The sequence below is a fragment of the Onychostruthus taczanowskii genome, unplaced genomic scaffold, assembly GCF_017590055.1.
Source record: "Onychostruthus taczanowskii isolate IOZ18803 unplaced genomic scaffold, ASM1759005v1 scaffold30, whole genome shotgun sequence".
Taxonomy (NCBI): domain Eukaryota; kingdom Metazoa; phylum Chordata; class Aves; order Passeriformes; family Passeridae; genus Onychostruthus; species Onychostruthus taczanowskii.
In genome coordinates this window covers 637,877-665,522 of record NW_024500350.1, presented here as the reverse complement: position 1 = coordinate 665,522, position 27,646 = coordinate 637,877, and the positions used below count along the sequence as shown (strand labels likewise).

General features: G+C 53.9%; 1 protein-coding gene across 4 annotated transcripts in view; it reads right to left on the bottom strand.

The window, feature by feature from the left end:
• Nucleotides 1–27,646, bottom strand: part of SEPTIN9 (septin 9) — a 102,574-nt gene that overhangs the window by 8,209 nt on the left and 66,719 nt on the right. For 3 of the 4 annotated variants that reach the window (XM_041409199.1, XM_041409197.1, XM_041409200.1), the window contains 4 exons: nucleotides 10,758–10,949; nucleotides 6,792–6,920; nucleotides 6,298–6,379; nucleotides 5,469–5,606 (listed from right to left, as the gene is read on the bottom strand). In XM_041409199.1, coding sequence (XP_041265133.1) covers nucleotides 5,469–5,606; nucleotides 6,298–6,379; nucleotides 6,792–6,920; nucleotides 10,758–10,949 — 541 coding nt within the window. Of the gene's footprint in view, nucleotides 1–5,468; nucleotides 5,607–6,297; nucleotides 6,380–6,791; nucleotides 6,921–10,757; nucleotides 10,950–19,077; nucleotides 19,142–27,646 lie in introns of those variants that run through there. The other variant, XM_041409201.1, reaches the window with a different exon arrangement.

Here is a 27,646-nt window from a genome sequence, read left to right as displayed (position 1 = left end):
GCTGGGATGAGAGCAGGGCGATGCTGGCTGCAGGGCCAGCCTGCTGCCATGTACAAATCAAAACCTGCTCCAGCTCTATCCAAGCTGTCACCAACCATCCAGGGACAGCACAACGTGCAAATGGCCACAGGTGACCTGCTCACACTACTCTCTGTGTTGAGCACCAGTTGCTTGGGACAATTTACTGAGAGTATTTCTGCATACCCCATTTAATATCTGCTTCATCATTTGCTCCCAGAGTATTTGGAAGCAGCTGTTACACTGGTGGTACAAAAGCAATAAAATGTAAATTAATATTTATATAAAATATGTTGTTCAAAGTGATATAGATATCACTTATCTGGTTTTATCCAGAAAACTTGATACTAAAGGTTTATTGTATGCCTGCACAGGATTTTGATTTAGGGAGCCTTTAAGTTCTCCATCAATGCCACACAACAATCTGTGATTCACATTGGTCTCTAGATTTCTTTCAAAGGGTCATACAAAAAGGTTGTAAGAAAGGGTTTATTTTAAGTAAACCCTAAATCTGTGGTTATGCACAAGCTGGGAGTGTCTCTCACATTCATCAGCTGGGATTAAAAAAAGCTCTGGACATTCTCCAGGGGCTCACAGAGCACAGAAGAGATGCTGCTTGTTCCAGAGGGCGAGAATGTCAGAAAATCTCTACAACCAAAGTCTCAGCAGAGGAAAGCTGCAGGGATTGCATAACCCCAGTGATCAGCGCCTTAGGAAATCCCTCCTGCTCCCAGCTCCACTTCCACACTGCTCCACATCCAAGGCCTGCAGACAGCAATGAAGGCACCTGGCCATCATCCCCCCCTGCTCCTCAGTCTTCCCTAAAGGTGTTTTAACTGCTGGGGGTCCCAAACCAGGAGAAAACCTTTCTTGGGACACCTCCAGATGCTGTAGGTCCCCTTCGGTGGCTCTGAAGGTGATGGGGACATGCAGCACAGTTGAGTAGGTGTTGCCTTGAAAAGGAAACCTGGAGGTCCCAGGGTCAAGGATCACCTTTGGGCAGGAGGTGTTTGAAATGAGCCCTCACTGAAGGGCCAAGAGAGCACCCACTGCCAACACAGCCAAGCCAAACCCCACCATGGTCTCCCTGGGCCCTACCAAGGGCTCAGAGACCCCTGCAGACCCAGGCACAGGAGTGCAGAGGGGAAGGGACTGATCCTGCCCCTCAGCAGCCAGCAGGCAAGTGTCCCCATCCCACAGGGACACCTCTGCCTGGTTCCAGTACTGAGGAAGGAAGATTCAGCCCCAGAGAGACCCACTCAGCTCCAGCTGACCTGCAAACAGCAGCTCAGGGCTGCCCCAGAGCAGCCAGCACTGAGGACCCAGCTGAACCCTGCCCTGGTCATCCCCTCTCCCAGGGATGGAGCTGGACTGTGCCAGGTGGATCCTGTCCCCACACACCAACAACACACAAAGCCCCGAGCACGTCATTAGCACAGGGACAAACGAGGTCCTAACACAAACACAGGGTCACAGATCACCCTGGGCCCCAGGAAAAAGAGATTTTGGCTATTAAAGGGGAAAAAAGAATAGAAAAAACCACAAGGAACCCCCCATGGACACATCTAAGCTGACTTGCTGCTGGCAAACATTGTTTGGAGCTCTGCATAATGTATTTCCCAGACCTCCAAGGAAGTAATGCAGTAATGCTCCTTTCCCAGCAGAATTCTTTCCCCTCCTCTCTCTTTGCTATTTTCCAAACAATTTGTCTCTTCTAAAAGCTTCTTCCCCACTGAGCCTATGTTCCTGCCTCTTTCATCAGCTTTTCCTTTAAAGACCAGGATGCATACAGAGCATGAATCCACAGTCAGGCAGACATTAGAGTTTCAGCTCAATCTACATGTTAAAAGCTCAGTTCCATCCCTCAGATCCCTCACACATCTGGAGAATGCCACAATGAGCCAGGAGAGGAGGCAGAGCCAGAGCCTGCCCACACCCCTGCTGTGTCCAGCAGCATCCCCCAGGCACAGTGACCATGTGTCCATCTGCACCCTGACACAACTTTCTGCTCCCATGGGCTCCTGCAAGTGCCTCATCCACGGAGGTCACCTCCCTGCATCACCCTGAGACTCCCCAGCAGAGCAAACTGTATGTTTTCAGGATTTTCTGCAAGTTTCTAGACATTCTATCAGCTCCTGCTAGGTAGGTAGCTCCCCCAAAACCTTAATTATGTAAATGAAGTGAACCTTTTCACTAAGAACAATGCCTGCCTGTAGCTACACATCACATTCATGTGAAGACACCATGGATTAAGGTGGTGACAAGTGCTATTTGCTCCAAGCACATCACAGAAGGGAAGGCTCAAGAAAAAAAAAACTAATCTGTTTTCCTCCCCTTCCCCAAATGGTCCCTGATATTATTAACTTACACCATAAACATTTTGGGCTTTGCTGGGAGAGGTGGAGGAGCTCCAAGGGGAGTGGATGGGCTGGAGCAGGAGGTGCAGCATGAGCTCAAACCACTCCAGGTGGTGCTGGTTGTTTCTTCATCCCTTCCTGCCATGGGCTTGGGGGAGGCTGTGCAGCTGGGCACGTCTTGCCAGGGCTGGGCACACATGTGGTGCCCAGGACACATATTTTTATTTCTGCCACTGTGCACAGACAGGATCTAAGCAGAGGCTCATTCCTGCTGGTTCCTCTGAAATGCTGTTACAGGAATCAAAATCCACAGTGAGCTGTGAAGTGATTTCCTTTTGGTTGTGCCCCAGACCAAACTAACAGCAGGAGTTTGAGGTGTGTGTTAAGCAAACACCAGTGAGGACCCAGCAGCTGCCCAGCCCCATCACCTGCTCCAGGGAGCTGCTGGGCACCCGAGAGGGGCAGCCAGAGGGGAAAGAGGGAGTGGGTGGCAGTTCCTGAGCCACCAGCCCTGGCAGAGGCAGGAGAGGTGCTGATGAGGCCAGGCAGAGTTCCAGAGCCATTCCTGAGCTGAACAGAGCTTTGCAGGGGTCAGAGCAGGGATATTTATTGGGTGGCAGGGCCTGGCCTGTGCAGCTGCAGCTGGAAACCCCAGCCAGCACCATCCTCAGCCTCCACAGGCACAGGTACATGGGAGTGTTACAGGCTGTATGTGAGCTGGATGGGCTGCAAAGCCTGTCCTGAACTCCCTTGTGAACTCCCTCATGCAGCAGAAACTTCTCTGCTGATTAACCCTGGAGCTGCCTGGATGGGAGGGCCAGACTGAAACTGAGCCAAGCAATCCTCTGCTCTGGCCTCCAGATCTCTGCACAAACTTTGCATTTTTTTTTTTTATCCCTCACTCTTTTTCAGCCCCCAGATCTCTGCACAAACTTTGCTTTTTTTTTTATCCCTCACTCTTTTTTATTTAGCAAAAAGCAAGCTCTCACCCAGTGCCCTGGCAGGCTTAACGCAGCTGCCTCTAGCATGCACAGGGAGCCCACATCACCAGCAGCAGCTCCCCAGGCAACACCAACACCCCGTGCAGGCACATCCCAGGAGGGCAGCACCAAGCACCTGGGATGGGGAGAGCAGCATGTGGATGGTGCCATGCTGGGGCTGGGTGACAACGTCCCCAGTGCAGGTCCCTACAGCTCTAGCAGCCACTGCCATCCTCCCAGTCACCCCTGGAGAAGACAGAGGCACCACAGCAAAGACCTCAATGCCCTTCCCTTGCAGCAGGTCTGTGGCATTCCTCAATGCCATGGACCTGCTGCAAGGGACCACAGACCTGCTGCCTTGGCCAGGGCACAAACCTGCACCCAGCTGTGTGTGACAACCCCAGGACAAGGGGGGGTTGTCACCCAGCTGTGTGTGACAACCCCAGGACAAGACTCCCCCACAGGATCCTCTGATACAGCACTGTCACAGCAGCTCCCCCCCTGCAGGAGAGGTGGCCACAAAATCCTGTCCATGATGATGAAAAACATAACTTGGACTTCACAAGAGAGCAGAAAGGAACCCCAATGCCTGCTCAAGGACTCAGAGAAGCAAAATTTCCAATCAACCTCCCCCTCCCAGTGGGGTTTGCCCCTCAGGTGGCAGGAGGGGATGGGTGAGCTGGTGCCAGTGGGGACAGCCCCAGCCAGGCTCTCAGCCTGCAGGGGAAGGGGATCAGCACAGGGCTCAGCAACAACAGCCCCCAACTGCCGGGCTCGCTCGGATATTGGAAACACATGTTCACTGGAGAGAAGGAAAAAAAGCAGCTGAAAATCCACACAATCGCTGTTGGCCGGTGGGTGAGAGAAACCAGAGCGCGGCTGGAGAGGCTCCGCCGGGGGACACGGAACGGGGCTCCACATCCCTGCCTGCACTGCCAGGCACCCAACACACCCCCCTCTGAGCATCAGATGTGCTCTTCAAGGGTTAAACAGCCAGAGGGGTGAGGAAAAGCTGGAGCACAGCTAAAGCTGGAGTCAGACCTGCCGAGGCAGGGGCTGCAGATCTAGGCTGAGATTAGTGGGACCAACATGTTAGACTGGTCTAAAAATGTCATTTCCCTTTGAAAGCTTCTCTGTTGTATTGTATTCAACCATAAATGTTTCATCAGCCCCTCTGCTCCTGATCAGTTACACAAGAGGGGCATTACTGGCCCATGCAGTCATTTTATTCCAGTGAAGGATGCATTTTTGGTCTACCCACTGACAGAAGCAAAACAAAGTCTTTTCTATTGGAATAAATCTCCACATGGGGAAGTGGAAAAGGCTGACATTAATGTAGTGCTGGAGGCTTAAGCTTACTTTTGAAAACAGACCCAAAAACATCCCCAATGCAGACAGAGCCAGAAGTGGAAGGAATTGACACAAATCAAAAGGAAACTTAGGTTTCGTTTTCTGTTGTGATACTTTAAGTCACATTTTTCAAGACATTTTAAGTGCCCCAGATTTTCAGGGTGGGCTGTGTGCCTAGGAGGGGGGGAAAAAAAACAGAAAGGAAAAAAAAAATAGAGCAAGATCTGGGCCTTTTGATGTTGTCACTTGAGAAGTGCCAGAGCCAGGAGAACTCTGGGCTGAATAAACAGCATCCCTCTTGCAGACTAGTCAAACAACCTACAAAATACCCTTATGGGGTGAGGGTGTTCACTGCCTTGGAAGCACAAGGAAAACTTGCTTCTCCCCTTACAATGTCAGGGACAAAGAAAAAAAAATGATGTTCTGCTTGGAAAAGTAGCTTCTCTATCCAATTTGAGACCTGAGTCCATCCTTGGTCAAGCAAGCCAGGTGACCACAGCAAAGGCAGCAGCTCCCTGGAGCTCAGAGAGGATTTCATGGCCCTTCAGAAGAGGAAACACCACATTTCTCTGGGGTACAGCAGCTCGGCTGTGTTATTGCAAGGCCTCCAGATGAGACAGCCCTGAGGATGCCTTCAAGCTGTCTTCGAGCTCCTCAAGCCCCAAAAACCACGGGATGATCCTGGGCAGAAGTGCCCTGAGGACTGAGTTGCTGGGACATGGAGAGGGAAGGCTGAGGGGAGCAGGGACAGCGGGGTACGTACGAGTGGCCCGTGGCTGGGATGAAATAAATACAGCAGTGCACCCGTGTGTCAGGGATCTGCTTCTTCCTGTTTATGTTGATCTCCTCCTGCAGATATTTCTCGTACTGGTCGTTGATGAACTTCATGATGGGCTGCCAGCTGCAGAGAGAGGGCAACACAGGATGGTGTGAGGGACCTGGACCACCCTGACCTTCTGTGTGAAGCACAGCCTGCAGAGCCTGGGATGCTCAGCATCTCCTAAATCACACACCTCAGGTGTTCATTGCTTAGCAGCTCCACACATTGCTGAAGAAGAGGATTTACTGGCTGCTTTAGACAAGCAAATGCCTAAAAAGTGCTCCCTTCTCTCCTCCTGGACCTGGCTGTGGAGCAGCACAGTGCTGGGACCATGCCCTGGCTCCTTGCAGGATGCCACAGCACAGGAGCAAGAGCAGAATCAAAGCCCACAAGCCCAGCCCAGCTGGTGGTGGGGACAAGGTCCCTGCCATGGGCCACCCTGCCAGTCTGGGGCCATCCCACAGAGCCAGACACTGTGCCAGGGATCCCAGGCAGAGCTCAGCCTCCAGAGCCACATGAGCAGGGTCTGGGGACTGGCCCTGCTGGCACACAGCTGCTCTCAGCCACAAACAAAGGTTGTCTCATGCCTGGAACAGCAGGATGTTTGTGGCTCTCACGGGGAGCATGGCACTGCTCTGCCACCACAACAACCTCCTTCCTGCTGCCCACGCAGAGGGGGGCACAGCACCAGGCTCCAGCCCTGGGCACGGGGTCAGGGTGTGCTGGGGCTCCCCTGGCCTCCCCCTGCACCCAGGGCAGAGGGGCAGCTCACCAGTTCTCGTTGTTGATGTGGTCCCCAAAGCCCGGCGTGTCGATGACTGTCAGCTTCATGCGAACTCCCTTCTCCTCAATTTCTGAAAGAGAGGAAAGCTGGTGTGTGAGACCAGTGTTGATGGGTGCTCTGGCCAAGCCCACCCTCCCAAAATCAGCTGCAGGGCTGGAGCTTGCTCCCAGGGGAGAAATGCACCTTCACAGCTCCTCACAGGCACAAATCAGCCATCCAAAGGGATCCAGCCCCATATCCACCCTGAAATGCCACGCCCACAGCCACCTCACTGGTTCCTTCCAACACAATTAACTCAATGCTGATGAATAAATAAAAACCAGATGTTTTCTCAGCCCTCCAAGCATCTCTGGATGGTAAAAGCCCATTCAGAGAGATAAGAGTGGAGGTTTATGTAGGTCCAAAACTCCGTGAGTCCCCAGAAACACAAGGCAGAGGAGGACCTAAAGCCAAAGCAGCAGGTGGGACCTGCAGGGCCTCACCATGAGTGATGGATTTGATTTCAATGGTCTTGGGGATCCTCTCCTCAGCAGTTGGCTGTACAGATTTCCGGCTGATCTTGGATTTGAAGAGAGTGTTGATTAACGTGGATTTCCCCAAGCCGCTCTGACCTGGAAGAGAGCAGGATAACCCAGAGTCAGCACTCCCTGTTCTGTCAGGGGCCAGGGGATGGGGCTGCTGACAGACTCAGCCTGCACCGGATCTGCCAGAGGGATGGAGGGAGGGAGGAAAGAGGAGCAGCTGCTCCCCTGCAGCTCCCCTGAGCCAAGGAGCTCCAGTCCAGCCCAGCCAGGAGGACACTGCAGGTAGCAGAGCCCCTCCCTGGCTCCAAAGCAGCAAACCAAGAGCTGGTTCCCTGAACCCAGGCAAAATCCCAGCAACCCCAAGGACAGGCAGACAGTGCTGGGGATGTTTGAAGGGCTGTGGTGATGCTCAGCAGGGCATGGGGACCAGGGAAGCCCAGGAAAAAGCATCCCAAATGTGCCTTCACTCTCTGGCAGTCTGCTCTGTCCAGTTCTACAGGGAAGGCTTTGGAGCAGCTTGGCAAGCCTTTATCTGGACAGGACTAACAGCAGCAACAATCCTACAAACCTCAGGCCTGCTGCATCTGCTGCTGCTTCCCTGACAGACTTGCTGCTGCAATCGGCCCAGCTGGCTGCACAGACACAGGTCCACGCCAGGAGCTCCTCTGAATCCCACAAACAACAGCCCAAGAGCACATGAGATTCCACAACTTTAGAAAAACATCTTTTAAAAAGCATTTTCATGCTTTATATCCCAGAGCTGATGCTGATCTGTGTGGAAAGGGCAGCAGCAGCTCCTGACTCTCTAGGAACAGCTGTCCCATGAGCTTGGAGAACAATTTTTCCAGAGTACAGAAAACAGAATTAACTCTTCAAGACCCAGGGAGCAGAAAAATATTAACTCCTGAAAATCCAGGGCCCCTGCAAACACTACAGAGATCCTGCACACACCATGGTGACCCCGTTCTGCCAAGACATGTTACAGCCAACTATCATGGCCCTGCCACCAGCACATCCCTTGTCCCACAGAGTGTCCCTAAGCAGAAGCAGCAAGGGTTTCACCCACATCCTTCAGGGTCCTGGCCTATCCAGGCTGCCAAAGCCAAAGGTAGGACCAACCAGCATCACCTCCTGGCATCACCCCACTTCCCTGATCAAACAGCAGTTTTAGAGCTGAGTTTGCAACATCACCAATGGCTGCAATCCAGAACAGGAAAACTCTGACTGTCACTGTGGGGCTGTAAGAAACACATGGACCAGGCTGGGGGGAAGTGCTCCCAGTCCTCTGCTGCCTAAAACCACAGGGGCAAACACTAACAGGCCTGGAGCTGGGCATGCAGAGCAAGAACAGAGCTCTCACTGCACCACCTCTCACCATTTAATGGAGCACCTGGGGAGAGGGGAAGGCTGTGTGACACACAGGGGACAGGTGAAATCAGGGTGACACACTGCCAGAGCTCCAGGCAGTGGATCTCTTTGTGTCTGTCCAAGCTGCTGCAGCTGCACTGCCTGGAAAGGGACCAGAGGTGAGAGCCACCAGCAGCCAGGATGTGATGTCCCATTGGCACCACAGCCACAGGATGACCTTGCTGAGCCACGGTGGGGTGCAGCTGGGGACCCTAAGGCTGTGACACAGGCAGCTGAGCACAGGGCAGAGGTCCCTTCCATCAGCCCTGCAGCCCACTGCCTTTCCAACAACTGAAATCCAGTGGGAAAATCACAGCTGAACCTGGCCACCTCTGCTCTCCTTCCAGCTGCTTTGCACAGAAAACTGAATGCAAAAGATGTGTTTTGGGGTTAGGATTTTTAAAAGTTTAGACATTTCTCTTCATGTCTGTAACTTTAGAGGACAAGGGAGTAAGCTGACCATAGCCTGCAGCCCCTCTCAGCTCTGGCTGGGATTGTGAAACCCTTTTGAATGGGGACCTTGCTACAGTGGGGAAAGGGTCTTCAGAAAGCTCCATCACAGGGACAGGTGAGGAGTGACCCCCACATGCAGCAATGCTCAGCTCCCAGCTCCCCTGCAGGACAAGTCACCTCCCTCCTGTAAGACAAGACTGGAACAATTCCAACTCAAGGACTCAAAGCTTAGGCTGGATGGGTGTAATGGAGCTAAACCCATCCCAGGATGAGGGCTGGCTGCTGCCCCTTCCCCGAGGTGCTGCTCCTCCTGCATTTTCTGGGAGGGCCAGAGCTCGACTTGTTTATGCTGCCCTGAATTCCCAGCCTGTAAACAGCCAGCCCAGCTCCTGCCAAGGGCAGAACAATGTTTTCCAGGCGCGCCGCAGCACGGGCCTCCATACCACACACAGTGCTGCCAAGGCAGAGCTGCTCCTCAACATCCCTCCCTGTCTGCACAGCACACTGCTCAGGTGCTGAGGCAGCACAGCCTGCTCCTGGAGGGAGGGGAGCCTCCTCCAGCAGGGAAATGGGAGCTCAGCACAGGTAATCTCTCTTTCAGGCTCCCAGGACCAGTGCAGTGCTCTGTTTGCAGCAAAGAACTGGATTTGTTAAAATGCCTCCCAAGAAGTGGTTCTGGTTTTTTGGACACTTTCTCCATGGTCTCAGGTCAAATGTAGTGTTCTTTTGAGGGTCTGTGCCTTTTAACACAGAAAGTCTAAAATTCTGAGCATCCAGGGTTCTAAGACCCAGCCCAGGGAACCTTCCCCATAGAGGGAATGAAAGTATCAGAATGGGAAAGGCTAAACATCCACAGAGCTTGCTGGAAAGCTCCAGAACACTGAAATCTTTAACAGAATTAGCAAAAACTCTGGATCAAACCTTTCCACAACCCCAGGCAGACCTCCAGGATGCCCTGTGGGACATCCCACAGGCATCTCACCTGTAGCCTTCCATAGCTCCTCCCAGGAGGATAAGGGATGGTGAGGCCCCATCACCACACCCCTGGTCACTACCTGGGATTTACTCCCCTCATCCCCCTGCAGCTCCCCTGGCAGACACAGGCAGGGAGAGCTGCTACCTGACCAGCCCAGCCCCAAGGAGCACAGCCCAGCTCACACAGGGGCTCCACCTGGTCAAACATTAACAGGTGGAAAAGAGTAGAAAAGTGTCATTTCTTTTCCCTTTTCCCCTTGGCTGGTGTCCCACAGTGTCTGCCCAGCTCCCCAGCATTTTGCAGGTCAGTGGCTGTGCCATCCCTGGCTTTGGGGGCCTGGGGGCTGCAGGAGAACAGATCCCCACAGCTGAAGCTGCAGCCAGAGCAGCAGTGATGCAGCCAGTGGTCATTAGCCCAGGAGAGCTAATGAGCAGGAGCTTGTGGGCAGGATTTGGGCACACAACCCTCCAGCCCTCCCTCCTTGCATGTGGACACTCCCTGGGACACCTGCATCCCTGCTGTGCCACCCTGCAGGTCCCCCAAATGAGAGAGCTATGCAAACCCCTCCTGATGCTCTTTATTTCCATCGGTAAATCACTGCTTTTGGCATTTTTTCCCCAGTACTTGTAGCAGGGCTGCCTGAATACAAAAAAAAAAAATCACAAACAGGAATTTTACCCAAAATGCTGGAGGTACCAGCAGGGATGAGGGTTCTGGAATATCAGCAGCAGTGCAGTCCCTTGAGCCCTTAAATGTGCCTTCTGACTGCTCAAACCAGGGCAGGACTTCCAGGAGAGCTGTCAGGGGTGCTCTTGTGAGCCCTGACACCCCTTGAGGTGCTTTCCTCTGGGATGTGCCTATGGACAATGCACCCCAAGATGCAGGAGGATGAGGACCACATCACATAGACAGCTTTAATCCTAGCTAATCCCAGGCCAGCTCCTCAGGAGCAGGGTTTGCTGACTGCCAAGGCAGAGGCCCCAGCGCTGCTCCCGAGGAGGCTCCAAAGGGGACAAACATTGTGGTGGCACAATGACAACACCCGGCTGAGCACGCTGCAGGCAGCAGGCATGGGGGGAACAACTCACCCACAACCATGATGTTGAACTCGAAGCCCTGTTTCATGGCTTTCCTCCTCAGCTGCTCCAGGATGGCGTCGATGCCCACGTAGCCGAAGTCTGCAGTCGGCTTTTCCGGCCGCGCCGGCGCCGCCTGCTTGGGGCCGGCATCCCGCGGAGCGTCCGTCATGGTGGGAGCGTGGCTGGGAACGGCCTCTGGACCTGGGGGGACACACAGCCTGCTCAGATGTGCTGCTCCTGGTGCCTCAGGGTTTAGCTTTTGTATTTCTCAGATTCTGTGCTGCTTTAGTGAGTGGGTCTGGGCTTCATACTAGGGATGGTGAGCTCTGTGCACAGAGCAGGGACACAAAACAATTCCTGCTCTAGCTGGGGACCAAGGACAAATGATCCAAATCTCAGGCCCAAAAGCACAAACAACATGGACTGAAGAGTTAAAAACAAGAAGGATGGGACTTCATCATCTAAAGCTGTAATTGGACAATTAACTGCAATATGCAAACGGAGCAGAACTGATAAAAGTGCGAGACCCCATGACCAGTCGTGCATTTTGGGTTCATCTGGGCTGTAGCCCTGGTCAGGCTCTTGTGCTGCCCAAGGTGTATCTATTAAAACCTTCTAATAAATCCCTACTTTATTCTTTAACTCTGTCCAGCCTCTATTCTATGTCAGCCTTCTCAAGGCACACTCCTGGCAAGGAGCTGCCTGCTGTATCCAAAACAGGAGTAAAGCACGTGCAGAGACTCACGGTACCAGCAGGCTGGGAGGGAGGAGGAGTGTGGGATTTTCCTTCACAATAATTACATTAAATTTGGGATTTTCTTTCTCTATTTACTGTGTTCACTTGATCCCTGCCCACTCCACCAAACCTGGCACAGCAAAGGCATGCTGCACTGGGGGTGTGAGCACACCAGGTCCCACTGCTGCCACAGAGCAGGACCCAGCACCCAAAAAGTCCTCAGCCCACGTCTGGGAGTGACAAAGGCTTTTACCCCACAGCCCTGTGCCCAGGCAATCCTGTTAAAGGCTGGCAACCCTACACTCCTCCACACCATTGGAATCACAGCACTGTGCACACTGCTGGTGTGAACAGCTCAGCCACGTTCTGGGGGGAGCTGGCTGGCTTTGCAGACACAGGGAGTCCTTGGCATCCACTGCCACGTGCCCTCCTCGAGCTCCGGCTGACGCAGATCAGAGGCTGCCGGCCCTGGCTTGTGGAAAACCCAACACATTTGCATCAAGACAAGCTGTGCCAGACAACACCCACGCAGCCATGGAGCTTCTGTGGTCTCGCTCTCGTTCTGTCCGTATCTGCTCAGAAACCCAAACCCTTCAGCTTTCCTCTGAGGCAGGCTGCCTGTCTCCCTTGCAAGATGCTCCAGCCTAACGAAGTCCTTCAAGAGAAGCAAATTTAAAACTACTGCCTCAGCCAACAGCTTTTTAAGAAAAAACAGGGATTATCTATTCCTTGGCAAGATCATTGGCTGCTGGGAAGGACAAAGTGCCCCAAGTGCCCTGGGGTGACGTGGCCTTGTCCCCTGCCAGCCCCAGCTGCTCTGCATCACCCACAGCAAATATCCCAAAGGCAGAGTGAGCACAAGATCAGCCCGGTCCCCTGCAAGCTCCTGGAGGCATCAGCCACATGCAGCACGCTCCTGTGATGCAGGCACAGAGAGGGAGGTTTTAGGAAAACACACTTCTAAGAGCCCTCCCCACCCCAGGCTGCTGCTGCTCACTGCCTGGGTCCCTGTAGCCACCAGCCTAAGTGAGCATTTTGTTGTTGCTCAGTGTTTTGCAATGATTATTTATTATTCTTTAATCATTTATTATTATGAATAAAAACATTATTATTTGCAAAGTCCTCACCCCTCCAGACAGCAACACAGCTCTCAGCTCATCTCACCCCACTTATTCCTGGCCTTTCATGATGGGTTGCCTGCTCTTCTCTCCCTCCCTCTTTCTGTAGGAGTGTGGCTGGGCCAAAGGGGCTCCTCCAAACACAAGCCCATCATCCTTTTTCCTCTGGCCATCTCAGACTGAACCCTGCTGGGGTCTGTGAGGTGGAACCACACTCTTCCTGCAAGCACAGCACACTTCCACATGCTTAATATAGGCCAAGCAGGAAAAAAAAAAAAGAAATTAAAAACAAACCTAGAACTAATCCCAAAGACTGCTTGGTCACTTTGAACACTTTTTTCCAAGCCTCAGTCCCAGCTGTGCAGCTGAGCATTACTCACAGAGCTTCTAGAGAACAAACATGCTATCCCTGAGAGACACGGGAGCATCCCACTCTTCCTGGGAACCCTGCACAGCTGGAACTGCACTGCCATGGGAGCATCCCACTCCTCCTGGGAACTCTGCACAGCTGGAACTGCACTGCCATGGTAAACAAGAACCTTGCACAGTGCTGGAACTGCACTGCCATGGGAGCATCCCACTCCTCCTGGGAACCCTGCACAGCTGGAACTGCACTGCCATGGTAAACAAGAACCCTGCACAGCTGGAACTGCACTGCCACTGGAAGCAGGAGCCTTGCACAGCTGGATCTGCACTGCCATGGGAGCAGGAACCCTGCACAGCTGGAATTGCACTGCCATGGGAGCAGGAGCCCTGCACAGCTGGATCTGCTCTGCCATGGGAGCAGGAACCCTGCACAGCTGGAATTGCACTGCCATGGGAGCAGGAGCCCTGCACAGCTGGATCTGCACTGCCATGCTGCCCCTCACAAAGTCAACCAGCCCAGCGTGAGGCCTCATCACAAACCCCAAATTAGCCTCGTTCCAAAATGGCAAGGCCAAAAGTAGCAAAAAAATTCCCTTCATAACATTAAAAATAACCCCAACAAAATGACAACTTAATCATGTGGAAAATATGCTGCCACCAGCAGCAACACTGGGTTATGCAATGGTTTTAACTCCTCCAGGCACCACTTTGTGCAGGGGACAGCCCCAAGGATGGGACAGCAAACTGGGACACTGGGCAGGTAAGGTGCAGAGAAATTAAGAAATTAAATAGAGCAAAAGCCACCCTTCACTTTATAAAAGCCAGGAGCATTTCCAGCACCTTAAGGAGCAGTTGGCAGCATGCAGAGGGGCTGACCTGTCCCTGGGCAGGGGGATGTGCAGGAGAACTGTGCCCAGCTCAGGGAGCAGACACTCCAAACTGCCCTCAGCAGGAGAAGGGCTCAGGGCTCACCAGGCTCCGGCCAGACCAAAGCCACTGGAAGAGCAGCACCCCTGTCAGCGCAGCCCATGTGCTCCAGCTGGTCTGTGGGGAACTGTGATTTAAAGCACCTGGGTCTTGACTGGGACCAAAATACAATAAAATCAGTATATTGCAGCTAGGAGTGTCTGCAGGACAGCAGGGATGCAAAGCCACCAATGCCCCAGCAGCACCAGCAAACTCCCAAGGGAAATGCCACAACTCAAACGTGCAAACAAAATGACAACTTAATCATGTGGAAAATATGCTGCCACCAGCAGCAACACTGGGTTATGCAATGGTTTTAACTCCTCCAGGCACCACTTTGTGCAGGGGACAGCCCCAAGGATGGGACAGCAAACTGGGACACTGGGCAGGTAAGATGCAGAGAAATTAAGAAATTAAGTAGAGCAGAAAGCCACCCTTCACTTGATAAAAGCCAGGAGCATTTCCAGCACCTCAAGGAGCAGTTGGCAGCATGCAGAGGGGCTGACCTGTCCCTGGGCAGGGGGATGTGCAGGAGAACTGTGCCCAGCTCAGGGAGCAGACACTCCAAACTGCCCTCAGCAGGAGAAGGGCTCAGGGCTCACCAGGCTCCGGCCAGACCAAAGCCACTGGAAGAGCAGCACCCCTGTCAGCACAGCCCATGTGCTCCAGCTGGTCTGTGGGGAACTGTGATTTAAAGCACCTGGGTCCTGACTGGGATAAAATACAATAAAATCAGTATATTGCAGCTAGAAGTGTCTGCAGGACAGCAGGGATGCAAAGCCACCAATGCCCCAGCAGCACCAGCAAACTCCCAAGGGAAATGCCACAACTCAAACGTGCAATTTTTTTCCTTCAGCTTCCCATCACTGAGATGGTTTTTTCTTAGCAAACACTCTAGTATCACACTCGGCTCCAAGGGGTTTGTGCCAGCAGAAGGAGGGTGCAGCCAAAGCACAGGACCACGCAATGGCACACAGAGATGCTGTGCTGGAACACTCCCAGGAGTCACTTGTCTAAAAAGTAAAGGTCTTAGAAATAAATTGCAGCAGAGCAGTGGATGCCTGGGATGCATCACAGGCACATCCTGGATTTGTGTGACTTGCTGTGCTCTGAGGGGATGATGTCAAACCTGTGGTGCTGTCAGAGCCAGTGTCACCAAAGTGACCCTTCTGGAGCACTGCAAGGAGGGATGGGTTAACAGACATCCCATTACTGTCTGAAATCCCTGACTGTCACCAAGTCCCTCGCAAGAGCAGGACCAGACCTCACATGATTCACCACTGTCACCTTAACCCAACTTGTCCCTCACACAAGGGGCCATCACTTCACCGATGGGGCAGAGAGCTCAGAGCCTGCAGCTCTCTCCCACTAAAGTGTTCCTGGACAAACATCAAGCACATGGGAACAAGTGCTTGTGCCATATTTAGACCTTCCCTGCCAGGGAAACCCTGTCCACGAGGGCACAGGAGATGTGGAGATGGCCAGGGCAGCGCTGCACCAAGCAGGGTCAGAGCCAGAGCTCCAGCTTGGGCACGGCTGACTCAGGACAGCTGCTCCAAAGTTGATTTTGCCAAAGGCTCGGGGCTGTTGCTCTGTAATTGACGCATGTCAGACACGAGCCAAAGCCAACATCTGTGAAGCAGCAGATGAAAGCCACCCCGTGGGGAGGGAAGCCCCTGGGAGCCCCCCAGGGACCCTCCTGCTCCTTCAGCCAGCTGGACATTGTGTGCTGTGGGATGGGCTTGGCCGGAGGCTGCTGGAGCTGCTGTGCTGGTGCCACGAGGCTGCCACAGCCCGGGGCACTGCGGGCAGGGCATGCAAGGACAGCAGTGGGCTCCCCCAAAAACCCCCAAAGCCAGGGGTGTTAATCCTCCTGAGGGTCTGGGACAGGGATCTGCAGGAGACTGGGCTGCACTGCAGACACACAAGGGTTAAAGCACCCTCGCAGAAGCTGAACTGGGAATGTCTCACCCATCCCAGGTTCTGGCTAGACCCAGCAGCTCCATGCTGTGCTGGTGGCCTGGGAGAGCAGCTGGTCCTGGAGCAGGGTTGGTCACAGACCTGGTGCTCAGTGGCTGCACAGAGGAACCAGAGAGAGGCCAGGAGGCTGCACCCCTGCCATGGCCACCTATCAACAGATCCAAACCACCTCACACTCTAGGGATGCACACACAATCAATGGCAATATGGCAATATTTGGGGAGTAAATCCAGGAAACACTCTTTGGATGCTGGGAACACCAAGCACTGGCCACCTTTCAATGATGCTGCAACCAGTTCTGCAAAGCTACAAGCACCCAGAAGAGCAGGACATTCTGATATCTGAGTGGATAACTTCCCTTCCCTCCACGCAACAGATGCTGGAAATACCATGGACTTCCAGATTTGGGGGATGCATTCAAGCAAACACAGAGAGCAGGTTCAGAGCAGTGACCAGTGGTGTATCAGGTTGTGAAAGCACAGCCCACCAAGCTGAGTATCCACAGGAGAAGCGTGAACCACCTTAACCTTTCAAGTTTTGGGAGCAGCTCTCTTGGAGAATCGTGCCAGTAGGGTGTCATAGAGACATCTGTAGCTCCAAAGAGAGATTCTCCAGCTCCTGGTTAAGAACAGCTGGCTGAGGGGACTGCGGCACGCGCGGCCTCCAGGGCCTCTCCCCTTGGCACACTGAGCCAGTGACCGCAGGCTGTGGAAACGGATCCAGCCTGCGGAGGAGGTGGCAAAGACACAGCTCTCCCTTCCGAGGGGACGGAGGAGTCTCAGCAAAGCCAGGACTGGATGTAATCCCAGCATGGCCCAGGCACTGCTGGCTTTTTCAGCTGCCACGGGATCCCCTGGTGCTGAAGGCGGCAGGTCCCTGCTGGTGTGTGGGTGCCAGGGAATGTGAGGCACAGCTCACTCCAAAGCTGAGGTGGCTCAGCCTGGCACAAAGAGCCAGTGCCACAGACCCCTGCAGCACCAAACTGTACCTAATTAATAATAATTCTTATTATTCAGCTGCAATCACCAGCACCCAGCTGGCATTGCCAGACCCAAGCTGAGTCTGTCCCTTGCATCCCTGAGCATTGGGCTAAAGTTTCAGGCTGGCCACCAGCCCAGGCCCTCCTACCAACCAGTAATGTTTCTTTCTCAGCTTGCATTTCCACCTGGGTGCCAATAAACATGACCCAGAAACATTAGAGTATGCTGAACTCCTCTTCATTAGAGCAAACCCACCCAAGAGCCGTCAGACACGGTGACAGCTGTCTGACACCAACCTTTTACTCACGTGGGGAATAAACCCATTTCAGAGTTTAAAAAAATTCAAAAAAAGAGGCAATGGTTCCTGCTGTGGTGTGAGGGCTCCCACAGACAACCAGCCCTGAGCCCCAAGTCATGAGCACACATCACATGTGGGTCGAGCTGTGCCCGCCAGCCATGTGCGCTTCCGTCCTCACTCACTGTGTGCTTCCCCTCCGGCTCCGGAAGCCCAGCAGTCCCCTGCCCTCTGCAGCTCAACCCTCCTGGCTCTTTTATTTACAAGGGATGGATGCTTCAGGGCTCCCCATCACTGCTTCTCCTCCCATCTTAAACCCCCCAGCTGCTGCAGGCTCTGCTCACCAGCGTTTCTGGGCTGGGATGCAGGAGCCCATCCCAGGGGTCGAACCGTGGTGCCAGCTCCACAACCTCGAAGTGCTGCCCGTGGCTCCTGGACGTGGTGTGAGGCTGCCCACCAGGCTGACCACCACCCTGCCTGGTCAGACACGTGTAGCCCTGGCAGCACAACCCAGAGTCTGACATTCTCATTCCTCCAACCACATGAGACAGCAGCTCTAAACCACTTAAAAAACCTGCAAAGAGTTGTTAGGCTGTTTTCCTCCATGTTTAAGAAGGAGGAGATTATCATGAACAACCCCAAGTCTCAGCTTGGGCATGCAGAGATGTCTGGCCATGTGGCCCCACTGATCACCCTCTGTAAGGAGATTCTGGAACTGGAGCTGGAGCAAGGCTGACCCCAGAGCAGCCCTCCCTCACTGGGACCACCTCATGGAGAGGAACCTTCCTGCACACAGATCTCAGCAGAAGCTGCTCCATCAACAGGCTCCATGTAGCCCACACCAGTGGCCAGCACAGCCCTTGCTCCCCACAAACAGGCTCAGAGTGCCTGTGCCCAGGAGGGTCCAAAGACACCCACAAAACTGATTCCATGGGGGCTCTGAGGATGGGATCCACTCCCACCCCTGTCCACCCAGCCTGGACAATGGTACTCAGCCCAGGAGGGACATGGGGACCCTCCCCAGCCCCCAGCCAAGGGACAGCACCCTTCACTCCTATCACCACCGCTCTGCAGAGCTGTGTGCTGTGTAAACAAAGAGCCAGGCAGCGATCCCCAAACTCAGCTTGTCCAGACAGCGCTGCAGAAGGAGTAAGTCGGGCCAAGCCCCAGGAATGGGCACGGCTGAGTGTGCCCAGAGCCCCCGAGCTGCACTGTCCCCGTCCCACGAGGCACTGACTGCAGCCACGGCAAAAAAGGAGCAAGCCAGAGGGATTCACATCTCGGGGTTGCAGCTCAGCTTTTTTTATTATTCCCCTTTTAAATATTTTTCCCCCTCGCTCGGTTTTGTTCTTTGACGGGCAGGGTGGTACGGATTTTTATTTAATTTCTTTGTTTGTTTCTGTTGTTTTCTTTCTTTACCAAACGCAGCTGCGCCCCAGACGCCCCGCGAGCCCTTCAGCGCGGGCAGCAGCCGGAGCAGGGCAGGGGACAAGGGGGACCCCACAGGGGCAGGGCAGGGTACCAGGAGGTGCCCCCCAGGCAGGGCAGGGCTTGATCTATTGATCTCCACGGCTCCCGGACAATGCCGGCAGCGCGGCCAGGCGGTGCCGGGCTGCGGCCTCTCCTGTGGGGCACGGCGGCGGCTGAGGGGGCCGAGGCCCGAGCCTCCCGCAGCTCCCGGTGCCCCCGCCCGGGGCATGCCCTGCCCCGGCCGGGAACCCCCACACTGCCCTCCGTGAGAACCGCGGCACTTACCCCCCTCTCTCTCAAGCCCTTCCCCAGGATAATTCACCCCCCCTCCCCTCCCCAAATAAAAGCGTTTCCCCACCACCATAATCCCCCCTGCGCTGCCCCACGGAGCCCCCGCCCCCGGGCAGCGGAGACTCACCCGCGGCGGCTGCGGCTCCGGCAGCCGGTGGCTCCCGCTTCCTCCCGCGCTGTCCTCCGCCTCCTCCCCCATCGCCCTTCCTCCTCCTCCTCCTCCTCCCCCATCACCCTGCCTCCTCCCCCTGCAGCCCGGCCCGGGGGGATGGAGCCTCTTCCCAGGAAGTTGCTTCGCCCCCGGGCGGTTTCCATCCCCCCGCCGCTCCGGGCCCGGCCCGGCCCAGGGGGGCCCGCAAGGGGTGAGAGCAACAAGAGTTTGGGGGCTCGTCCCACCCCGGCTGCACGCAGGAGGTGCGGGGAAACTTCCACGGCAGAGAGAGAGGCTTGGACAAGCGGGGCAGCGCCGTTCTAACAGCAGCCTGGTTCACCCACTGCTCCAGAGTCTCGTCCACATCCCCGTCCCTGAGCCCAGGCAAGCCTTTTGCTTCCCAGCATCCCGAATTTCTCCAGCAGAGCCCCAGGGCAGTCGCGGGTGGATGTGAGTGCTGGGAGCGTGGGCTCACTTCGCTCTGCAGCTGCATCTCACATCTGGCAGGACAAGATGTCAACCCACCCCCACGGGCATGGCTGCTCTCTAAAATCATTCAGTGAAGCTGAATGAAGAAATTAGCTGCCTCCACAACTCCTTCCTGCCTTATACCTTGATCCCAGAATGTCCCAGCCCTCTCCCAGCAGCAGAGGGAAGAGCCAGCCACAAGAGAGAAGCTGGGCTGCATGCCCTGGTGTGGGGTGATGTCCCCTCGGTGATGTCCAGCAGTGCTGTTGGGACTCTCTCCTGTCACAGCCAAGGTGAAGCCAACCTCCCTCTTTTGGGCTCCTGGGTCTTTGACAGTTACTTTGACCTACCCTATGACCTGAAGACTTTCTCCCTGCAGTTCCCAGATTTGCATTCCCAGAGAAAGGCCTGCAGGTGATGAAAGAGTTAAGACAGATGTGCACATCTGCACTCTTCAACACTCAGAGGACTCCCTTTCCCACGAACAGCTCCTGCAAGCCCAGGACTAGTACTTTCCCTTTTGGACCTGTTACCAGCATCACCAGCCTCTGCCGCACTCCTGCACTTGATGCAAGCCCTGCCACCTGTGCCAGTGGCACCACAGCCACCTCTGCTCCGATCCTGCCTGTGGCTCTAGCGTGGTTGTCATCTTCTCTCTCTGCTTCCAGACCACCAGCAGTGGCAGATTTTCCTCCAGCCAGCACAGCCACCCCACACCAGGCTGGCAGCAGCCCTCCCCACCACGCTGGGCTGGCAGCACTCCTCCTGTGATGCCCAGCAAGGCTGGCACAGGCTGCTCTGCAAATGATGGGTGCTGAGGTGGGGCAAGACCCACATCCCCCCACTTCAGCAAGTACCACAAATGGAAATTTCTGAGAAACCTTCACCCAGCACCCAGGCAGGAAACCCAGCCTCAATCTGCTTATGCTGCAGCTGCGTGCAGATTTCTGCCAGATTACACCACTTTTTATGACTTATTAAAGCTCTAACCCCTATCAATAGGCATTAGTGTTTTAATCTCTCTAATCTCCAGGAAAATCCAATGCTAGATGCCAAACCAGGCTTGCCCCAGTAGCAGCTGGGTCTGTTTGCAAGTCACTCCAGCCTTGTTTTAGCTGGAGAAAGGCAGGAAAAGGCTGTGCTGAGCTCACTTAGGTGCTGTGCTTGCACAAAGAGTAAAGGGAGGATCTCAGGTGCGATGGCTTCCTGTCCCTGCCATTAAGTTGACCACATCTGTGGCTGTGCAGGAGTTAAGCATCAGCACAGGGTTCACGTGCCCAAACTGAGACCAGCAAAGGGGTGAACACAGCGTGCTCAGCCACGTGAACCAACTCCTCGCTCCTCTGAGTTAATTTTTAATTGTTTCAGACTGAAATCATGGCCATACTTTAAGTCTTGCCAGCAAGGGAATAAAAGTAACCATAGAAAAGTTCTCCCCACAGTCACTAAAGCTCTGCAAAGACATTTCACAGAAACACAGACTGGCTTGGTTGAAAGGGACCTTACAGAGCATCTAATTCCAATCATGCAGGGACACCTTCCCCTAGACCAGATCCAACCCAGCCTTGGACACTTCCAAGGATGTGGCAGCCACAGCTTCTCTGCACACCCCCTGCCAGGACCTCACCACCCTCAGGACAAAAATTAGGGCACATGGGAACTCAACACTGTGTGCAAGTTGTTTTGCAGATTAATTAACAGAAAATATTTTGTTTCAGCTCACATCTCCTCCTCCCCAGGAGCAACAGGTGGTGAGCCAGCAGCTCAGGAGGACAACAAAGTGTCATCCTTGGCCTCACAGCAAGCGCAGCAGGGCTTTGGGAGCACTGCTGGTCCCCCAGGACAGCTCCTGGGGACTTTGGGGTGTTTGCACACAGGAGGCACTCACAGAGCGACAAACAAATTCCTGTAAGAACAAATCCCAGAGTTTCTGGGATTTGTTCTTACAGGAGCATCTCCATTCCTGTGAGGAGAACAGGGCCCTGTGCCTCTCCCACTGCTCATTCCTGGCTCTGAGCACAGGCAGGACTGACAGGCGGAGGAAGGAAGCAGCTCCCAGTGCAGATCAGCTGGAGAGGGATTAAGTGACTCGCCCAGGGTCACACAGAAATCTTACAGCAGAGCCAAGAACTGGATCCAAATCCCCTAATTAAGGGTTTTAAAATCACAAACTCATTGTTCTTCTCTTAGAAAAACCTCATAATCAGAGTTAGGAGCAATTCTAACTAGGCCTATTGCTGTTTTAAGTTGTATCAAGGGATTTGAACTAACTACAGATCCAGCTTTTAGTCTTGCAACTAATCTGAAATGTTGTCCTGTAAGTACAAATCCCAGAGTTTCTGGGATTTGTTCTTACAGGAGCATCTCCATTCCTGTGAGGAGAACAGGGCCCTGTGCCTCTCCCACTGCTCATTCCTGGCTCTGAGCACAGGCAGGACTGACAGGCGGAGGAAGGAAGCAGCTCCCAGTGCAGATCAGCTGGAGAGGGATTAAGTGACTCGCCCAGGGTCACACAGAAATCTTACAGCAGAGCCAAGAACTGGATCCAAATCCCCTAATTAAGGGTTTTAAAATCACAAACTCATTGTTCTTCTCTTAGAAAAACCTCATAATCAGAGTTAGGAGCAATTCTAACTAGGCCTATTGCTGTTTTAAGTTGTATCAAGGGATTTGAACTAACTACAGATCCAGCTTTTAGTCTTGCAACTAATCTGAAATGTTGAGGAACATTCCTGTCTGGCTTACACAGCCCAATCTGTCCTGTTTATGGGACATCCCTGATGGTGAAAGCATGTCACAACCATGTCCCCATGCCACAGCCACACCATGGCTGGTAGGGCTCACTGGAGAACACTCAGGGGTACACCAATGAGGATTTCAACAGTCCCTGAGTTTTGGGGACAATCCCAACCACAGTCCTTTGCAGCAGAAAACTGCCCAGCAGTGGGGCTGTCCCCCAGCAGCCCTCCCCTGTGCCAGGCAATCTCTGCCCTCAGCCAGCTCCAACCACAAATCCCCAGCTGTGAGGAATAACCAAGATCTGCAAATGAAGGCAGCTTCACCAGCACTACCCAGCCTGTGAGCAGACCTGCCAACAAACTTCCTTCATCCCAAGCTGCCCAGCTCCCAGGAAAACATCAAATCCCTTGGGCACAGGCAGTACGAGCAGGACGTGTTCTCTCGCAGGAATGCTGAAGGGACATTTCCAATTTTACTGCAGCTCAGCAAGCCCCAGTTAAAAGTGCACTGTTAGGGCTTAGGAAATAATTTTTATTCTTTAAATATTGCTGCAATGCTGACTACCTGCCAGTCCCCAGTGACTTTGACAGACCGATGGAAATTCTATATTTATAATCTCAGATCAATAGCAGAATGAAAAGCACATCCAGAGACCTTGGTAGAGCACCAGCAAACTCAGTGGAAAGTAGCATGACCGAGAAAAGGACACAAGCTTGCAGATCACAAGACCAAAAATTAATTCTTTTTAGCACTGAAAGAGACACCATCATCTCTAGAAGGAACAGAAAGGATCCCCCAGTGCCAGGAACAGCTAAAAATGACCCCAAAGCTTTTCTAAGAGCCTGAGTGCAGGTCTGAAAGTGTTACCACCCAGGGAGGGCTCTGGCAGGCAGCCACCGTGGTCCCTTCAGCAAGTGCAGGGTAGCTCCTAGAACATCTGAGACCCACAGATCAATGACATTTCCCCCCCTCTGGCTGTAGTGAACTCCCAAATCCATGGATGATGCAGGTTTTTTTTTTTATTTTAAGCTACCTGGTAGCTCCTCTGAGCAGCCCATATCAGACACACCTCTGCAGGTATCCCACCAGTTCTTTCATGAAAGCATCTCTTTGGTGGCTTAAATCTCCCCATAGAGAGAGAGAGCAGTGGAGCAGCAATAACAATGAGTGCAGGCACTGCCAGGAGCATCCCAGAGCTCAGGGAATCTTGAGGCAGCACAGGGAGCAGCCAGCCCTCCATCCTTGCCCAGGAGCAGCACCCAGACCCTCCAGCATCACTGCACCGTGGCTGTTCTGCTGAACCCACACTACAGCCAGGAGTGCCCCAGCTTCCACCACACCAGAACCCAGAGTCTCCTCCAGCTGGACATCTCCAGGCCTCTCCCACTGTCCAGGAAGGAAGGAAGGAATTGTTTCACACGCTGTCACCAGCCATCGCGCGCAGCTGGCACCGCGTCCTTGGCGTGAGTCACCCTCTCCCTGGAGAGGCCGTGCCTGGGTTCCTGGTGTCACATCCCAGCAGTGTCCCTGCAGCAGCCTCCCTTCCTCTGGCACATTCCTGCTGCAGAGGATCTGCAGGCAGGAGGCTCCTGACCGTGCTTGAGCAATCCAGCATTTTCCAAAAGGGAGCAGGCTTTGCTAGGAAAGCACTCCACAGTCACAAACATTTGGAAAAAGCAAGAAAGAACCCCATTCCCCCCAAATTCCTTTTGCCTCACAGGGGGCACTGGTTGGGGCACTGCCATGCTGGTTTGGATAGACACAAAGCACACTGCCAGGCACTGCCACGGCCTCAGCTCTGAGCACAGGTTTTGCTCAGCAGGGACAGGTCTGCCTTGGCACCAAAACGCTGCTGCTCAAATCCCTGGGCCAGCTCTGCAGATGGCACAGCCCAGCCATGCCCAAGGAAACACACTTGGCTGCTAGGAGCAATCCTCACTCCTCCTCCTCCTCCTCAAGGACATGATCTGCTCCCTCAGACACCCCCACAGATTATCACAAAAGAACAAATTATCCCCAAAAGGGGTAAAGAAAACTCTGCACTTCACCCCACCAGGATTCCCTGCATCCCACTCCACCAGACCCCTGTATCCTGCCCTGTGGAGAGAGGGGAGCAGGTGGAGCCTACACAGAGCTCACACACCAAGGAGCACCTCAGAGAGCCCCACCACCACCTCTGCTCCTCTCACCACCAGCAGCATGGGCAAAGCAGACCCAGCAGCAGGGGCAGAGGATGAGTTTGGTGAAAATAAATCACCTTTGCAAAGGAAAACAGCAGGGAGTGAAAAATTCAACTGCCTGAGTCACCCCTAACTTGTTCAAGTAGTTTAAAAACATCTTTTAAAAAAGATGTTTTTCACCGCTTTGGGGTGAAAAGATGCCACTTTTCACCCCAAAGTGGCATCCCCTCTCTAGATGGGGAGATGCCCAGGCAGTGACATCCCTGGGGGTCACAGCAAACCCCTGGCACAAACCAAGCTGCAAAGAAGTTGCTGGGGTGCCCTAACAGTCCCTGCAGGCCACGTGCAGGGATACACGTCCCTACAAGCTGCACATAATGGGCCCTTCTCCATCCTTTGTCTGCTGCCCCTTTTTAAACCTATAAACGGTCTGGAGGTAAAGAATTTAGGGCATCCTAAGCCTGAAAAGAAGGAAAACTCTATTCAAGCTGCCGGGCTGTCTCCTGCAGCTTAATTAATAACAACCCATCCCCAGCAAGCTGCTGCAGCGCCAGCTGTCTCCTCGCATGGAGGTGCCTTGCTCCAAAGAATAGTGCTTTGTGTTTTGATGGGAAAAGGTCAGGAGGATGGGGGGGGAGGAGGAGCACGGGTGGGAGGGAAATGTGTTGCCTCCCTGCAGTTCCCAACGCTGTGAGCCAGTCCTGCTCGGTGCCCATCTGCTGCTGGCTCAGCTCTGGGAGATGGTGGCACCCCTCCACCAACCTTGGGATGATCACGTCCTAAAGCTCAGCAGAGAGAGGGACACAGGGAGAATTCTGTGGGCTGCACTCCCCCCACTGCTGGGAAGCTCCTGATGCCACTTTGACATGGTCCAGGACCCTCCCTGGGGAAATCCCTGCCCTGCTCTTATCAGGAGGCTCCCTGATAACAGCACAGAACCAGGCTGCAGGGAGCAGCACTGTGTGCCCCTGGCAGCTTTTCCAGGCCACCAGAAAGGGACATTTCCTGCTACCATTTGGCTTTTGAATAAACAAACAAACCAAGCCAGGCTCACAGCAGCAGCGGATGGATCCAAGGTGATGCAACAATGCAGCACAGAGGGGAAAAAAAAGTAACATGGACCCAAGTCCGGTGTGTGAGATGCCCACAGCCACCAGACTGCAGGGCATGGCCATGAAATCACCTTTGTTTCTGCTTGGCCACAGAGCCCAGCACCGAGTACCAAACCAAGACACCTCCTTGGATCCTGGACACAACAGCCAAGGGCTCCTGGGATACCTGTGGATGCTCTCTGCCTGCCATCACCCTGCTCCTGGCTGGTTATCCAGCCTTCCATCTCTCCTGCAAAAATGATGCTCCTGCTCCAGCCCAGTGCCACACCAGGCTGGGCACTGGTGCCCAGGGAGCAGCACTGACATGGTCACTGCCCCCCAAGGAGCACACAGGCAGCTCTTGTGCTCTGCCAGCTGGCCTGGCCTCTGCTCTCACTGTCACTTTGGCCCCCTCCTTCTCCCACCCATGTCCCTCTGTGCCATCTGGGGCTGCCCCAGCATGGAGACACCGCTGCTGCCCTTGCAGGATTGGGCTGCAAAGTCCCATCCATTTATCTTGGGGAATAAAGAGAGAATAAAAATGGCAAAGGCAGCGGGAAGCAGTGTTAGGGAAGGTCCCTGTCCCACAGACACGTCCCCTAGCCAGGCACCAAGACTTTGCACTTCATCCCCCACTGGGCAGGGGGAGGACACAGCCCACAGTGTCCCCACAGTGCTTCCACCCCAGGAAAAGGTCCCTGTTGCTTAGCAAAGGGCCATTCATCAGCAGGACTGTGCGGGATGACAAAGGGTTAACCCACTGCAGCTGGGCCAGAAATACCATCCAGGACAAAGAGAGACTTCATGTCACCCACACTGCAGGAAGAAAAAGGGGCCTTAATCCGATTCCCAAAGAAAATGTGGCTTTTACAGCCCCGCCTGAGCAGGGCCCTCCAGCAAGTTTTGCATCTACAGCAAGAGTTAACCCAGTCTGAGTTTGAGAAGGGGCCAGAAAATAGGAAAGGAAATCACTTTTCCACAAGTTTGTGAGAAGGGAGAGCTGGGTGGAGGCAGCTGGACCCAGGCAGCATCCCTGCAGCAGGAGCACAGGGACATGGATATCTCAGCCTGGAAAATCTGATGGCCCCAAAGCATCCCTAGAGCAGCCAGACCTGGGCAGTGGTTTTCAGGGGATTGATCAGGGGTTGGAGAAAGCACCACTGCTGATTTCCCACCAGCTGCTAGAGATCACAGTGAGGAACCTGTGAGCTCCCAGCACTGCCTGGCATTTTGGGGATGATAAGGATGAGCCAGCAGAGCTTTTCAGAGCATTAATGGCAGAACTCTGCCTCATGCCCATGAGGACAGGAACCCCAGGGAACAAGCTGGCAGGCAGACAGTGCTCACACCCTCTAGATGTGCACAAACCCTCTCTGCCTTTGCCTTCCAGCTGCCAGCTGGGCACACATCCCACAGTGCCACGTCCCTGCCCGAGTCACAGCCGAGTCCCTGTGGTAAGTGGGGTTTGCCAGCCTGGCCCCTCACCCCACTACCCTGAAATGCTATATGCCTACTCCCCTCCTGATTTTTGGACAGACACTTCCAGGATGCCAATGAGCTGTACTTGTGATATTAACTCTTTCACTCCCATTTTGGTGATTATCTTTAACAAACTAGGTCACTTTACTGTACTCTACTCCCCAAAATCTGACAAATTTTGAGGATAAATGAAATAAAGTCCAGTTGAATTCAGCCATAAGACAACAGCACCCAGCAGGCTCAAGCCCAGGAGAGCCAGCCTTCCCTCTCCTCTGTACTGGAGCAAAGCTCAGACACATTACCCAAGGAGCAGCAGCTCCAGCCCGTGTTTCACCCAGCCCCAGCACAGCTCTGACAGGGCTGCATGTGGCGTCGGGGCCATAAGGAAATCACAGCATTTAAAACCACAGGCTATAAAAATTCCACCGTGCTCAGAGAAGGGAAGTCTGGATTCCCCATGGAGAGGCATCCAGGAACCGCTGCTGCCGGGTTATTGGCCACCAAGCCATCAGACCCTGCCACATGTGCATACCTCGAGCTACAGCCAGCACATCCCGGGGAGAGGGTACGTGCTGAGGGGCTCTGGGA